Raw genomic sequence first — 16,559 nt, 5'->3', positions numbered from 1 at the left:
CACTTGGACTCTGCAGCCGACTAAGGTCGTAAATGCACCCACTGGAAAGAGGCACATGTCTCAGGAATACATTTAAGTAGAGTCCCAATGATGATGGTGTAATTTCAATTGAGCGGGTCAAAATCCCACCTGGTGGCTAATCTGTGAAGTAAAATGTAGTGAGATTGGCTTCATTTGCTGACTGACTTGAAGGAAAGTTTCACTCAAAGGAGCACTAGCGTGCAAGTCAGGTCAGTAGGATCTTTGTGCTGTTTCCAAGTTCTACAGCACTGAGTACCATACTTCAAGATCAGTTCTGAGCTACCAGTTTGCTTTTTCTGAATTATTTTTCTCTTTACCTGTCCGTATTAAATACTATACTGTTTTTCCTTCACTTCTTTGGATGGATAAGCAGTTGAAGGAAATGGGGCTGCCAGAAATATCTAGGCCTGCAAGAAGAGCTGCTTGTAGAAGACCCTGCCCAGCTCATTTGGTTTGCAAGCCAAGAGAGTGACTTACTTGGATATTTCCGAAGAGCAGTGCAGGAGGCCACCATACTTCACCAGGCACTTATTGACCAGTGCAGCTTGCTGCAGCAGGTCCTACTGCCTGCTAGACAAGGGTATGGGTCATCCTTTGCTAATGCTTGTCAGTCATCACTGCATCATGACAAAATTGACCCAGGATGCTATACAGGACATCAATTTTACTTCCTAGTCTGCAGTACACAGCAATTAAATCACCAATGCCCCTTTATCAGAGAAACCTTACCAGTAGATACTTTGATTGCTCTGGGGTCTCCCCATACTGTGTTCTAGACAAAGAGGGCTCCATAATTGTATTTTGCTGCATTCCACACAACCTGGCAATGCAAATTGTATTTGAGTTGGAGGAGGCAATGCAACAATGCACAACATTATCAGACAAGAAAGATTTGGTTAACCTAAGAGAGAACCAGGAGATGGGGTGTCAGCAGAATGCATTGCAACTAGACAAGTCAGGGAATGGTTGATAGAGCAATGCTTTGGGGAGCTCCTCTATCCCCTTACCTGAATGTCATAAAAAGCCACTCAGCATAAACAGTCTTTTTTACCCCTTCAGTGGTGCCATGGTTCTCCATTAAGAAACATTGAAACCATTCAACCAACCTCTATCAATGACTTTCTGCATTGCAGAATATGAAGAAGAAATTGTAGACCAAATGTGATTTTAATTCCAAACCCGATATTATTGTGAATTCTTTTGTCACTCAAGTGATCGACCCATAGCACTTTAAATGTAGCTTTAGTATCGTGACTATTCCTTTGAGGTGCCCCACTGGTGGCTTCAGAAGAGCTACTGGAAGGCTGCTGTTGTTCATATTCATCCCTGAGATGTTTGTAGCTGAAGAGTTTTGGGACAGTCTGGCTTTAGACAGCAGCACTTCAGCTGTTGGCCGGGATAGCCTGGCCCGGTTAGCTTTCAGGCACTGCAGTTGATATTGATTGAGGGTGTGATGCCTGGAGTGAGGGCAACATGTGCCTCTTCTGCCATTCATTAGGGCTGCGTCCCAGCACTTCCACTCATCTGTGGAAACTGTGTAAGGTGATTATCCTATTTATTTGTTCTATCAAGCTGTCCAACTTGGATGTCTTTCTCTCCAAGGCTTCGTAAAGATTGGAATCCAGACTGGCATTTGACCTTCCACCAAAGCTACAGACTTCTGTGCCGCTTTACAGTACAGAAATGAGTTCTTTGTCCTTTTCAATAAGTGATGAAAGTGGGGCAATTGCTGCTCCTCCCATTCTTCTTTTCCGCCTTTCTTTTTCTCTTTCATCATCATCTTCATCCAAGTCTGGATCTGGTCTTCTCGAGAACCCACTAGGTTGTTCATGTCTCTCTTTCCTACGCTTTTCTCTTTCTTCAATCTCTTTCTGTCATTCCAGTTCCTGCTGTCGCTGTCTGTCTTCATGCTGCCTTTTCACTATTTTCTCATAGTCATTTGGGTACATGGGGTCATACTCATTGTCCAGTGGGATCAAGACCTCTCCTGTAGAAAATACACTTGGTACAGGGACCTTTAAACCAGATGCTATATGAGGTGGCGTGTCAATAATCTGTCTGTACCATTGGAGGTGGCCACATTCTTCAAAATAGATTGCAGAATACTGAACCTCGGGGCGATGGCACCACACAGCCTAGAAGCAGGCTTCTCATAATTTCAGCGATGATGATGGAATTCATTGGTAGGTTTTCCGATACCTGCTATAACTGCTTGTGTGAAGCAAGCTGTTATTTTCTCATTACTGGGCCCCTAAAATCCACATTTCTGTCCTTCCCAGCAGATTTTGGAAGGAACATTGTCATCTGGGTGTCTGTCTCCTGGGAAGGGGATAGTTCCTGCCACCAATACCTTCTAGTGCTTCCTCATGCCCAATACTTCACTATTTGCAAACTTCTCTGCCCCACTCTCTCTCTCTCTCTCTCTGGGTCAGTCTTTGTTCTGGTGCTTGCGAGTGAATGAACATGTGACTGCACCTTAGAAGAATTCTCTGTCTCCCAGATGTCGCCTTTTGAGGGGGCTCTATTTGCTGGCAGTAAACTAGAGAAAGAGAAAAGGGGAAGAGATAGGCACTGAGAAGCCGGAGAGCAGCAGTCACAATACAGTTTGATGTAGTCAAGCTATGTGCTTGTGTGATGCGCAAGTAATGCTCAGAGACCCTGTTCACAAAAGCAGCAGCCTTTGGGAATTTTTGGATTTTCCCGTTGTTCATTTCCTATATGGCGCCCACCAAAATTTGGAGAACCCTTGGGAGTCAATGACCGTCGGTTGTGGTCTGCCTCTTCACTGCCTTTGTTCCCACCTGCTAACTGCAACCTTCATCTGAAAGCAGATCTAAAATGTACAATAAAACAGAAAATGCTGAAAATACTCAGCAGATTGGGCAGGAACTGTGGAGAGAGAAACCAAATTCATGTTCCAGGTCAATAAACTTCCATCAGAACTCAAAACGTACAAGCCTTAGAATTTGGAAGAATAGATAGTGTCACCCTATCAATATGCAAATCCTGTATGGCCTTCACAAATGTGAAGGAGTCCTTCAACATGTACGTGGAAAACTTCCTCAAAACTGGTTGTAACAAATTGCCCAACCATTTGGCCAATTCATGTTGTGCAGAGCCGATCATAGATAAGATGGGTCGTAGAGGGACATCACTTTTCTGTGCCTTGGGCAGCCCATACACATGCAAACTATGAGAATGAACCCTGTCATGTATATCACGTGGTAGATTTGCATATCGATAGCAATGCTGTGTCATGTGCTCATTTTACATTGCTAGCCAATTCACCAATGTTCCACTTAAGGATGCCATAGATATTTGCGCTGCAGCATTATATCATGATGATCTAGATGCGTCACCATTGCATGAATCAGTATTCATTGAACTTATGGGGCGGAATTTTCCCCCCCCATGGGGGGAGGAAGTTGATGGGTGGGCGTGGCGCAATTTTACGTGGATGGGCCAATTAAGGCCGCCCAGTGTGACGTCCGCAGGGAAGTGCTATGCGCTTCCTGTACAGGGGTGGGTGGGAATGCCTAAAATCGAGAGTGCGTTCTTCTGCGCATGCGCACAAAAGAGCGCACTCATCTCCCTGAGGCTAAGTGATAGTCTCTAAATGTGAAAAAGCTTAAAATAGAAAAATAAAATTTTCCTAACATGTTCCCTCATGTGACAATTGAGTTGGGACATGTTCATAATTTCCAAAAAAACTTTATTAAACTTTTTAAAACCCTACATGAAACCTCATCCTGCCTGTGGATGAGGTTTCATGTTTTTTCTACATCCTGCCAGGGCTCCTGGCCTGCCCACCAACCTTAAGGTTGGACGGGCAGGTCCACTAATTATTTTAATTGACAGGTCAGCAGGCGTGCAGCTGATTTTGCTGCGTCCCCATCTTCCTGAAAATTTAAATGGGGTGCCGTGACGTCGGGAGTTCCACCCGACGTCACCATGCGTCATTTTACTGTCAGCGAGCGGGCCCTGCCCCTGTTTGCCAACGGTAAAATCCAGTCCATGAACTCGGCAACTCGTGCAGCTGAGTTCAGTTTTAATGATACCATGTATGCCCAAATAGATGGTGTTGCCAAGGGATACCCTCTAGGCCCAGCTCTCGCAAACATCTTTGTTGGGTTCCAAGAGAAACATGTCTTCAACGGAATGACACCTAACCCCCTACCCCTTTCATGTTTCCAAGATGTGGATGATACGTGTATTATATTTAAATCCGCAGCTGCATGTAACAATTTCCTTACATGTCTTAATGGGCTCCATACTTTGCTCAGATTCATCTATGAAATGGAGCAGTCAAATGAACTCCCCTTCCTTGATGTACTAGTTGAAAAATCTGCCAGGGGATTTGGAGAAGGAATAAAGCAGAATATAATTACAAAAATGCAAAGTATGTATAATGTGAAAACAGCTGTGCCACCAGTGTGCATTCAATACTTTTTAACTTTTCTAACCCTACTGCTACATTTAGGTGCAGCCTCAACATCAGCAGCAGAGGTGGAGGCAACCTGCTGACTGCTATGCCTTATCTGTTATCTGAAATGACTTTGGCGGGCATACTCGCGAGGCCCAAGGCGTTGAGGGCCCTTGCCTGCTAAGGGTCTCTGGCTCTCGGGCAGATGTGCCTTCCTTTACGTGACCTACTGGAAGCAGTGGAGTCAGTTGAAGAGGGGTGTTGAGCGGCAGGGGACTCTTGGAATGCCCTGGGTGGATGCTCCTGGTGTGTGTGGCTGGTATTCCTTCTCCCTGTGGATGCCCGATGGCCCCTCTCTGGCTCCTTGTGGAGAAGTGGCACCTGGAGGAAGAACGAAATGCCCTGTCCCTCTCTTGCCTAGTCACTGCTGGAACGCACCCATAGCTAAAACGATGGAGTGCAGTCTGAGCACAAATTCACCAGAAACTGTTCATTCTGCCGGACCTGGGTCTCCAAGGCAGCCGCCTCCCTCCCCATAGAAACTTGGATGCGCTTGCATGCCGGAGCCATGACATCAGGCAGAAAATGGACGGACTTCTGAATTGTTCGTCCCATTCTGCTGACGGCCTCTGACAACTCTGCCTGCTGTTCCCCTGGCTCTCCATAAGACCATAAGACATAGGAGCAGAAATTAGGCCATTCGGCCCATCAAGTCTGCTCCGCCATTCAATCATGGCTGATAAGTTTCTCAACCCCATTCTCTCGCCTTTTCCCTGTAACCTTTGATCCCCTTACCAATCAAGAACCTATCTATCTCGGTCTTAAATACACTCAATGACCTGGTCTCCATAGCCTTCTGTGGCAATGAATTCCATAGATTTACCACTCTCTGGCTAAAGAAGTTTCTCCTCATCTCTGTTCTAAAAAGTCTTCCCTTTACCCTGAGGCTGTGACCTTGGGTCCTAGTCTCTCCTACTAATGGAAACATCTTCCCCACCACCACTCTATCCAAGCCTTTCAGTATTCTGTAATTTGCAATCAGATCCTCCATCATCCTTCTAAACTCCATCGAGTATAGACCCAGAGTCCTCAAATTTTCCTCATATGTTATATTTGTGTGTACCTCCACGCATCGCCAACACTTGTCAATGGACTCAGACTCAGCAGAGGTCCTTTCTCCTGCAGTCCTCTGAATGTCAGAGGCCTAAGCTGTCACTGTCTCCACCTGCTGTGAACCAGTGTCTGTGAGGTGATCACCAGATTATGAACCCGAGCCTACTCTAGAAATAGTTCCCACCGAGATGTGCTTACCTGCGCTGGTGATGGGGTGCATGTGAATGCAGTGATGGCTCTACAGGTGTGGAACCCTCTTTTTCTGCCTCCAAGTTGCCTGGGGGTTGGGACTTCCTCTGTTGGAGGAGGACGTCTTCCCCATCTTCTTGCTGATACCTGGAATGGAGAGAAGAGAGAATTAATGATTGACTAAACACAATATAGATCATTCACAGTCATTGTCCATATGTTATCTTCACTGGGTGTTGAGGGAAGCCAATCTCACCTTCGACGCAGGCACAGTCAGTGGCCTCCCCTGCTAGCTCTGCAACCTGTTCCTCAAATGGGGTGAGTGTCCTGAGCTTCAGGCTGCCCCCCCCCCGAATCACTCACTCTCCCATACTCATTATGCGTATTCTTCTCCTGCATTAAGACAGATGGATTGAGTGTGAGCACTATGGATGAAAGAGCTACTCAGAAGCTTGCATGCCTATTCTGTGTGCTGAGCCCTCCCCAGTAAGGGATTAAGACACCATTTGTGCAGATGGTAAGCTTTAAGTGGCTATGACACATTGAGCGTTGATGAGCCAACTACTGATTGTGTGTGACGTCCATGTAGACTTGTAACCTTTGGACCACCTGACGCCTTTATGAGAGTGTGAATTTGCAGTGGGTAGAAGTTTAACTTATCCTAGCGGGAGCATGGCAGAACATTCATCCATTTCCTGCACTGCAGGGAGGTCCTTCTTTGGACCTTATGATGCAGCCAGATGGGAGGGCCTCATGCTCCCATCCCTTGGAAAGAGGACCTGCTGCCATTCCTGGATGACCTGGAGGAGAATCTTCAAGGAGGCATCGCAGAACCGTGGGGACGAAGGTTGATGTCTTCTCCTGGACATTTTTTTACAGAATCCAGAGGTCCTGGCATGCAGTGAGTGAATGGCTGTCTGGGTGCTGTTTAAATATTACGCCTGGACTTTGGAACCTATGAGGTGACGGTGGGGCAGGCGTCTTTCTGCCTGCCCTGCCACAAGATTCAATGTGCTCCTCGTGGATGCATAATTAATGAGCTGAACAGCACAAGATCCTGTGTGTTCAGCAGTCCTGCTCTCCAGCAGAAGTCAATCCGACTTTCCTGCCTGGCACCGGACTTAGACTTCAGAAGATTCCGCCCAAAGTGTGTCTTACAGAATCATGGGCACGTACCTCCTTCTGGAAACGTCAGCCAGCTTAAAGATCTGAATGTTTTGTGTCTGCCTCAGTGAAACAGAATCAGAGTGAGGACTCTTGCTCAAATTTATTGTAAGGCTATTTATTAAAAGTAGGGTTACAACCGGGATGGGAGGTGTGCGCAGTTTGACTAGCCACTACTCCACAGGTCGCACCATTAGTTTAAAAGTTTGATTCGCTCACCAAAATGGCCAATTGTTTACCTTCACTACTTTTGTTACCCAAAATAAAAGAGACTTTAACAAGGCTTCATTCAATAAACAACAAACTTATTCGTTTATTATAGGAAGTCTTGTCAAATAGAAAGGCAAAGCTAATTAACATACAAAATGAAATATGAAAGTAGCACGCACACACACACACACACACTCCAAAGAAAAATTAAACAAACATATAGGAATTCTGCCAGAAGTTAAAAGCCAGTGTATCCAGGGAAAAGGAAAGATGATGAAATCCTTGAAATGGCATCTGGATGATGTGGTTGGTCTCTCAGCACTGATCTGTGAAACAATTGATGACTGTGGCACTGCTTTTCAGGCGGACTTGAGGAACACCTGCAGGTAATCAATTCCAGCGCATAGAACAACTTAAAAGCAGCTTTTATATTCATCTCCAGCTGTGGATTCATTCTGGACTGCAAAAAGAGTGCTGTCTTCCTTCACAAGCACTTGGCCCCTTTTCTTCTCAAAGCAAAACTGAAACTAGCTTTTAAACACAGTTCCAGGCATGTTCTTTATCCAGAGTCATAAATGACCATGTGAACCCTTTTGCATACAGTCCACCAGGGACATGGGGTTTCCAGCTCCTTTACAACTACTTAGGGCAGAATCTTGTCCTTGTCGGGCGGGCGGGAGTAGCCGGGAAGTTGACTGCCGCCAGCAATCGAGGCCGGAAGGCAATTTCACGCTGGCGGACCAATTAAGACCCGCTCAGCATGAAACGTGAACTTCAGTGCTCAGCGTTGCCTGTGCGGGCGGGGGGAGGAGTGTGAGTGGGGCAAGCGTGAACTTCACGCCAGTGTGCGCTTGCAAATCTCCCTGAGGCAGCTCTGTGCCTCAGGGAGATGAGCTTAAATAAAGATTTTATAAATGGTATAAAACATGTCCCCTCTTGTGACTGTCACATGAGCAGGGACGTGTTATTAATCAAATTTAAAAATTGTTATTTTATTTTTATTTGTTTTTGGAAACCTCATCCCACCTGTGGATGAGGTTTCCAAATAAGTGGAAAGTCCACTTGGCCTTATCACCTGCCCACCAATAGTAAATTTGGATGCGCAGTGAAAAATTTCTTTTAATTAACTTTTTAATGGCCTTTTAATTGTCAGTGGATTCGCTGCTGACTCCGGCATGTGCCCGCTGACCGAAATATCGCATGAGTGCACAATTACGTTGGGATGCTCGCCTGATGTCAACGTGCATCATTTTACGCTGGGTCAGGTCAGGCGCCCGCCCGCCTGTCAAGCTAAAATTTTTCCCTTAATTACCTTTTCTTGTAATTGGATGTCTCTTCCAAGAAAAGCAATGAGAGTTCTTGCATTAACCCTTTAAGGGACAGTGTCTTTTAAAACCCAAATTCTTCCAAAATGTTCCTAGTTCTTGAAATGAACCATTTTCTATGACTAAAGTGTTCATCACAGTTACCTTCACAGTCTCCAACAGTCCACAATATTTCTTGTGCATTTACTGCTAAAATCGTGTAAGTAGAACATTCCACCAACTCATTCTAACATCTTCCCAGGTATCTTGAATCCTAATTATAAAAGCTGCTTGTTTTGTTTTGGAAAGTCTCCCTCTGTGGATTTGATAGTTAATGGCAGTGATTCCTGTTCTGTCTGATACTTCATGGTTGGCAAGGTACAGATACAAATCCTTGATTTGTGCTAATCTCTAGATGGTTTTCTGGGTAAAGACACTGATCCCCCATCTGCGTGGACCTCCCCCACCCTCCCCCTATCCCCTACATTTGAGTGAGATTTTTCTGATTTGTGGGATAATGGTATTATTGATCTATGATGCTACATCCCTTACTTATGTGTAACAATACATTTGGATGTGAAATGCAATCTCGGCAGTGGCATTAAACATCCAGTAGCAGATTGATTGTTCACAAGAAATAGGAGCAGGAGTAGACTATACGGCCTGTAGAGCCTGCTCCACCATTCAATATGATCAATGCTGGTCTTGGGCTTCAACTTTCCTGCCCACTTCCCATATCCCTTGATTCCCTGAGAGACCAAAAATCTGTCTATTGTGCATTTAAATATACTCAACAATGGAACATCCACAATCCTCTAGGTTAGAGAATTCCAAAAATTCACAACCATTTCAGTGAAGTAATTTCTCAGTATCTAACCAGCAGGAACAATCTCTCAGCGTCTATTTTTAATTTTCCTCCACATTGAAACTGCAAAACTTGGAAAGGTTGACCAATAGTTTCAAAGAAGCTGACACAGCCTCCGAAAATCTAACAGGATGCCAAGGATGGATCCTTAGGGGACACCAGAGGTAACTGCAGGAGCAGGATAAGAAGACATTGCATAGATTCTCTGGCTATGATTAGATGGATAAGAATGGAACCAGTTGAGAGCATTCCCACCTAGCTGATCAATGGAGAGTTATTGGAAGAGGCTAGTGTGATCAACTGTGTCAAAGGCTACAGATAGGTTGAGACGGATGAGAAGTGATAGTTTACCTCTGCCACAGTCAAGCAAGATGAAATTTGTGACTTGGGTAAGAGCCATTTTAGTAAGTCAGTATGCAGGACCGAAACCTGATTGGAGGGTTTCACACATGGAGTTCCAGGAAAGGTGACCTGGATTGGGAGGTCGGACAGGTTTAAAGACTTTGGAGTGGAAAAGAAGTTTGGAAATGGGGTGGTATCTGAGGAGTCACAACTGGTGCTGAACATTGTGCAGTCATCAGCGAACATCCCCAGTTCTGACCTTATGATGGAAGGAAGCAGCTGAAGATGGTTGGGCCAAGGACACTACCCTGAGGGACTCCTGCAGTGATGTCCTGGAGCTGAGATGACTGACTTCCAACAGCCACAACCATCCTCCTTTGTGATAGGTATGACTCCAACCAGTGGAGAGTTTTCCCCTGATTTCCATTGACTCCAGTTTTGCTAGGGCTCCTTGATGCTACACTCGGTCAAATGCTGCCTTGACGTTAAGGGCAGTCACTTTCACCTCACCTCGGGCGTTCAGCTCTTTTGTCCATGTTTGAAACAAGGCTGTAATGAGGTCAGGAGCTGAGTGGCCCTGGTGGAACCCGAACGGGCCGTCAGTGAGCAGGTTATTGCTAAGCAAATGCTGCTTGATAGCACTCTTGATGACCCTTTCCATCACTCTATTGATGATGGAGAGTAGACTGATGGAGGAGTAATTGGCTGGGTTGGATTTGTCCTGCTTTTTATGTACAGGACATACCCAGGCAACTTTTCACATAGCCAGGTAGATGCCAGTGTTGTAGCTGTATTGGAACAGCTTGGCTAGGGGCATGGCAAGTTCTGAAGCACAAGTCTTCAGTACTATTGCTGGAATATTGTCAGGGCCAATAGCCTTTGCACTATCCAGTGTCTTCAGCCTTTTCTTGGATATCATGTGAAGTGAATTGAATTGGTTGAAGACTGCCATCAATGATGCTGGGGACCTCAGGAGGATCATCCACTCGGCACTTCTGGCTGAAAATTGTATCAAATGCTTCAGCCTTATCTTTTGCACTGATGTGCTGGGCTCCCCCACCATTGAGGATGGGGATATTTGTGAAGCCTCCTCCTCCAATCAGTTGTTTAATTGTCCAGCACCAATCACGACTGGATGTGGCAGGACTGCAGAGCTTCGATCTGATCTGTTGGTTGTGGGATCACTTAGCTCTGTCTATCACTTGCTGCTTGTGCTGTTTGGCGCACATGTAGTCCTGTGTTATAGCTTCACCAGGTTGACACCTCATTTTTAGGTATGCCTGGTGCTGCTCCTGGCATGCCCCCCTGCACTCTTCATTGAACCAGGGTTGATCCCCCAGCTTGATGGTAATGGTAGAGTGAGGGATATGCTGGGCCATAAAGTTACAGATTGTGTTGAAGTACAATTCTGCTGCTGCTGATAGCCCACACTGCCTCGTGGATGCCCAGTCTTGAGTTGCTAGATCTGTTCAAAAACTATCCCATTTAGCATGGTGGTTGTGCCACACAACATGATGGAGGGTATCCTCAATGTGAAGGCAGGACTTCGTCTCAACAGTGGCTGTGCAGTGATCATTCCTACTGACATTGTCATGGACAGATGCATCTGCGACAGGTAGATTGGTGAGGATGAGGTCAAGTATGTTTTTCCGTCTTGTTGGTTCCCTGACTACCTGCAGCAGATCCAGTCTAGCAGCTTTAGGACTAGGCCAGCTTGGCCAGTAGTGGTCAGTAGTGTAGTTGAGCCACTCTTGGTGATGGACATTGAAGCCCCCCACCCAGAGTACATTCTGCACCCTTGTCACCCTCAGTGCTTCCTCCAAGTGGCGTTCAACATGGAGGAGCAATGATTCATCAACTGAGGGAGGGCGGTTCGTGGTGAACAGCAGGAAGTTTCCTTCCCCATGTTTGACCTGATGCCATGAGACTTCATGAGGTCCAGAGTTGATGTTGGGGATGCCCAGGGCAACCCCCTCCCAACTGTTTACCACTGTGCCACCACCTCTACTGGTCTGTCCTGCCGGTGGTACAGGACATGGTGGTGTTTGGGACATTATCTGTAAGATATTATTCCGTGAGGATGACTATGTCAGGCTGTTGCTTGACTAGTCTATGATGTCCGGGCCCCGGATCCTGAAACCTCCCTTGGGAGCTTCAGCCCCACAATCTGAACCATCTCCCAGAAATGCCCTCTGTGCTATTCCATTTTGCATGGAGGGGTTTCCTGTAAGGACTGCTGTTACACACCTTCCACTTCCTCACCCCCAGTGGCCAACTATACATGCTAGGACATTCCATACTGCCATCTGGAGAAGGCAGGGGACCCCAGTGGATGGCCCTCTATGCGAGAGTTCTCCCTTTCTCCATTGGAGAGTTGGCATGCGGGGTGTTGCATGCGGCAGTCCCGTGCAATAAATGGTTGTCATTTTATGGACTTCAAGGCCACCTTTTATTTTCCATGGCCTTGAGGGGTTGAGGGGTCCATGTTCCATGTTCATGTTCAGTGGTGGAGGTTGCAGACCCTTTTCCAATATCCGAAGGGACTGCTCCTTAATTTTTGGTTGCACTCAGTCCCACCCTCCTGATCTTTGGTCACCTGGTGTGGAGGTAGGTAGGCAGATTGGAGGACTTCCTCATTAGACAGCTTCTGAGCCTGGCCAAGGTGACAATAAACAGGTCTAGGCAGTGGGCAGTTGAGGGATTCATATAGCCTGACTGCCCGCCTCTCTTCCATGGTTACATCTGCATCTGGGTGTCCCTGAAGAGGGAGCAATGTCCACAGATACTCTTGATGCCTTCTGCTAAGGATGTGCCAAGGATGGGGAGCTGGAGTGCATCATCACCCCAGTAATGTTATTTTGATTTGACAAATTTCCTTTGATCTTGTTTTAGTTACAATAACATTACAACATTCCTTTCAAAGGGGTTGTTCATTTGTTTATTTGTTTTCAAAAGTGTGCAAGGACAGACTTATTGATACCAATGGTAGACTGTAGAGTTAGGAGCTAGACATTTGTAATGGCTCACTTTGTGAATAAATCTAAAACTGATTAAAGATTGACTTCTGGTATCCTCCTTCACTAACTGGGCATAAAAACTTTGACATCCATCCTGCTGCACAGTGGTAGCTGTGTGCACCATATGTAAAGTGCACTGCAGCAATTTGACAAGCCTCCTTCGATAGTACCTTCCAAATCTACAAACTTCACTAGAAAGACAAGGGCAGTGGATGCTGGGAACACCGCCACCTGCAAGTTCACCTCCAAGCCACATACTATCCTGACTTGGAACTATATCGCTATCATCAAGTTCACTGGGTCAAAAACCTGGAATTCCCTTCCTAATAGCACAGTGGGTATACCTACACCAAATGGACTGCAGCAATTGAAGAAGGTAGCTCATTACCACCTTCGCAAGGGCAGTTAGGGATGGGCAACAAATGCTGGCCTTAACTGCGGCTCTCACATCCCATTAATGAATTTTTTAAAAAAGAACTAATTTGTGTGCATTCAACTTTGAAATTACATCTGTCTCCCTGCTCTTCACAATTTCAGTGAGGAAAATATATGTGTGGCGGACTTTTACAGCCACATAGTAGCAGGGTTGGAGCCGTAACATGTGGCAAGCCCTTCGAAAGACCATTGACTTCGGTGAGACCGTAAAATCCTGTTGGTGTAAAATTCCGTCCGTGATGTCTGTTTTCATGATCCAGCCATGTGTTATAGACCTTTAAGATTAATATAAGAAATATGTGTACCTTTAAGGAATTGCACTCCATGGGAGGAACTTTGCATTGTTAGAAGTTTAGCTCATTAAAGAAAGGTAAGATGTTTTGAAAAATGGACAACATTTACATTGTTAAACCACAAAAAATGAAATTACTAAATCATATAGTGCTTGTATAATCTTTTAACTGAAATGAAGAAATCTTGCTTAAATTTACATTTCTTAACTAAAGATATTCTGGTCTTACCTTTTTCTGTTTCACTTTGCACTGCAATGTGTAGTTCCTTTCCTATGTGTTAAAAGCATTCAAATAAACAAAATGCAGATTAACAGTTCAATATCTTGCAAAGTATTTGCCGTGATCTAAATTAGAATGATATTGTCCCCTTGTGTTTTTCCAACAGGCCCTTGTCATTAGGAAACTGCTGGAGTATGCTCAGGCCCCAGAATCAAACTTTCAGTATGGGTTACTCTTAGTGTTGGGCATTTTTATAGCAGAGCTGGTACGTTCATGGTCATTTGCTCTGACCTGGGCTTTAAACTATCGAACTGGAACTCGACTCCGAGGAGCGTTACTTACTTTGGCCTTTGAAAAAGTTCTTAAACTACGAAACACAAAAGATGTGACAGTTGGAGAAGTATGCATTTACTTATTGTATGTTGTTTATAAAAACATTATTTATATAGATGTATCTTTATAAGCATCAGAAACAGAATTGGTAGCAAGGAAAATCACATGATGAAATCTTTCTCTCAGAGTTACTAATATTATCACAGCCAGCCCAGCCAAGAAAGTCTTGAGCATCATTCAGCTTGAGCTATTCTGTAAAATTTTATTTTAGCAATTCTGTCTTTGGCTTTTTTTAAAGTTTGGAACCCAACTCTGCTTAAGGTCCTAATCTCTGCTGCTACCCTGTCCCCAGACACCATTTTGAGTACTATATAAAATAAAATGAGAAGATAGCTATTGCAGAGATCAAATGAGGAATGAATAAGAAAGAGGAGAAAAAGAAGTTTACAAACATAAGTGAAACATGGAATCAAGAGAAAAGAGAAATGAAACTGAGAGAAAAGAAGAAAATACTGTAAGGGAGGAAAACAAAACTAAATGTGGGACAGAGACACAAAAATGAGGGAGGGGAGAACGGGGAAAAAGTCAGAAGGTAGTGGAATGAAAGTAAGGAGCTTTATAACCAATACTGGAGGTGTGATGAAATTGAAATGAGAGCAAAACAGATTAAGATTCTCCTGTTGTGTATCCCATGCTCTCAAAACTTCACCATTGGCCTTTGGGACTCACTCTTTGAATCCTCTGCCTTACTGTTTCTGTCTCAGGTTTCAAAGAAACTTTTGAAAACAATATTTTCAACCATGCCTACAAAAACTAGAAGCAACAAACTGAAGGTGCTGGAAATCTGAAACAGAAACCAAAAATGCTGGAAACACTCAGCAGATGATTCAGCATTTGTAGAGAGAACAGACAAATTGACATTTCAAGTGTAGACTCTTCAATATAAAAAACTTACAGATGAATAGCATTTAAAAAGGAACGGAACAAAAGGAGTGTAGTACAAAAGGTTAAAGTTAAACATGTAAATATATAGTCTGCATCATCAGTGATGTAACATCACGTGTCAGCTGAGCTTGGGAAGAGATAGTTCAATGAAAAGTTCTGTACAAAGCCTGTATTGTACTTGGGATTTTCAATAAAAGGTAACATTTACCAACAGCCTTACTTCCAGCATTTCCGTAAGTCTAGAGCATGAACAACCCTCTCTAAGACCCATAACCTTGATAACAGAAGGAGGGGCAAAGAAAACACAAACAGTTGTAGAACGCTATAAAGAAACAGAAAAAGCTGTAAAGAGCTCACGTGAAAAATAAGAGATGATTAAATGGCTTATATCATATTCACATGAGGTATTAGGAGACATATGAGAAAAATTAAAAACAATTATCAGTGACAGACAGTGTATCACGAGCTGAAGTGATGGTGCAGGGTTGGGGGGAGCAGTGGCCGTGAGTCAACCATGGTTATCTCTCTTAACTTTCTTATTTCATCGCCTCAAGTTTCACATCCGCAACACTCTTCTAGTTGACTTCCCTGCAACAATCACTTCAGCCCATGTCCTATGCACTAAGCCCCACATTTGCATCACCTTTTTCTTTTCAAAATACCACTGGCTTCCTTGGTCCCAGTATGAAAGTTTCAAAATTCTTAATTTAATTTTGAATATCTTCATGGCATCACTACACAATACATTCTTGACTTCACTTCGCTTCATTTACTTACACACACCCAATGCAACTCTAACACCAGATCTGTCATCCATTACTTCTTTAATTCCTTCATTGATGGCAACCTGTTCAACGCTTATACACCTGCCCTCTGGAATTCTCTACTTCAGTCCTGCTTTCACCTTTCAGCTTCCACACTCCAATGTTTTTTGATTCCTTGTCCTAACCTCTCCATTTTCCTCCCCTTTCCTCAAGCTCAACGTCCACTAAATCCCCAATTTTCAGTTGTGATCTTAAACCATCATTTTAATGACTAGAGTTTTCAACTCTTACTATTCAATTATGTAGGGAATTATAAACCAGCTGACCAGATGACTAGATTTCCATGCACATATTCATTAAGTTGTTGCAGATTGGAACATTAGTTTGTCATTCTCTTTCAGTTGGTGAACATCTGCTCAAACGATGGACAACGTCTCTTTGAAGTGGCCTCTGTGGGTTCCATGTTGACAGGAGGCCCCCTTGTAGCCATACTTGGAATCATCTACACTGCATTGTTCCTCGGACCTACTGCCCTGCTGGGATCAGCTGTTTTCATTCTTATCTATCCATTCCTGGTAGGCACTGTACATGAGCTTTTCTTCTCCTATATTTCTAATGGGTTAGATTGGTGGGGGAATGTAGGTGAAAGTAATAAAGAAGGAGTGTCTGTTTTTCTGTTTGCATTTCATTTAAAGTTATTAAAGATAAATTCTTGTGCAATTGAGTTGGGGCAGTGGCTTACAGTAGCTATATTTTCACCTTTAGGATTAGGGTTCTGAGCCACATGTAATGAGCTGGGTGCTTGACTAGATTGTCATTATAAAAAGACATGGAAACATAATACTGTATATATTCCATTGCTGATTTCTTGAAAATGCTTTCTCTTGCATACACTTTGCTCAAAAGCTTCCCCAAACTTTTT

The 16,559-nt window shown here is 44.2% G+C and overlaps 1 protein-coding gene across 1 annotated transcript in view; it reads left to right on the top strand.

Moving 5' to 3' along the window:
- LOC121281907 (multidrug resistance-associated protein 5-like) overlaps positions 1-16,559 on the top strand; it is a 252,076-nt gene that overhangs the window by 99,208 nt on the left and 136,309 nt on the right. The window contains exons 7-8 of the mRNA XM_041195071.1: positions 13,762-13,995; positions 16,039-16,212. Coding sequence (XP_041051005.1) covers positions 13,762-13,995; positions 16,039-16,212 — 408 coding nt within the window. The remainder of the gene's footprint in view (positions 1-13,761; positions 13,996-16,038; positions 16,213-16,559) is intronic.

Source organism: Carcharodon carcharias, chromosome 9, assembly GCF_017639515.1.
Source record: "Carcharodon carcharias isolate sCarCar2 chromosome 9, sCarCar2.pri, whole genome shotgun sequence".
Lineage (NCBI taxonomy): Eukaryota > Metazoa > Chordata > Chondrichthyes > Lamniformes > Lamnidae > Carcharodon > Carcharodon carcharias.
The sequence above is the reverse complement of the archived record's forward strand: the minus strand, read 5'-3'. Positions and strand labels throughout refer to the sequence as shown.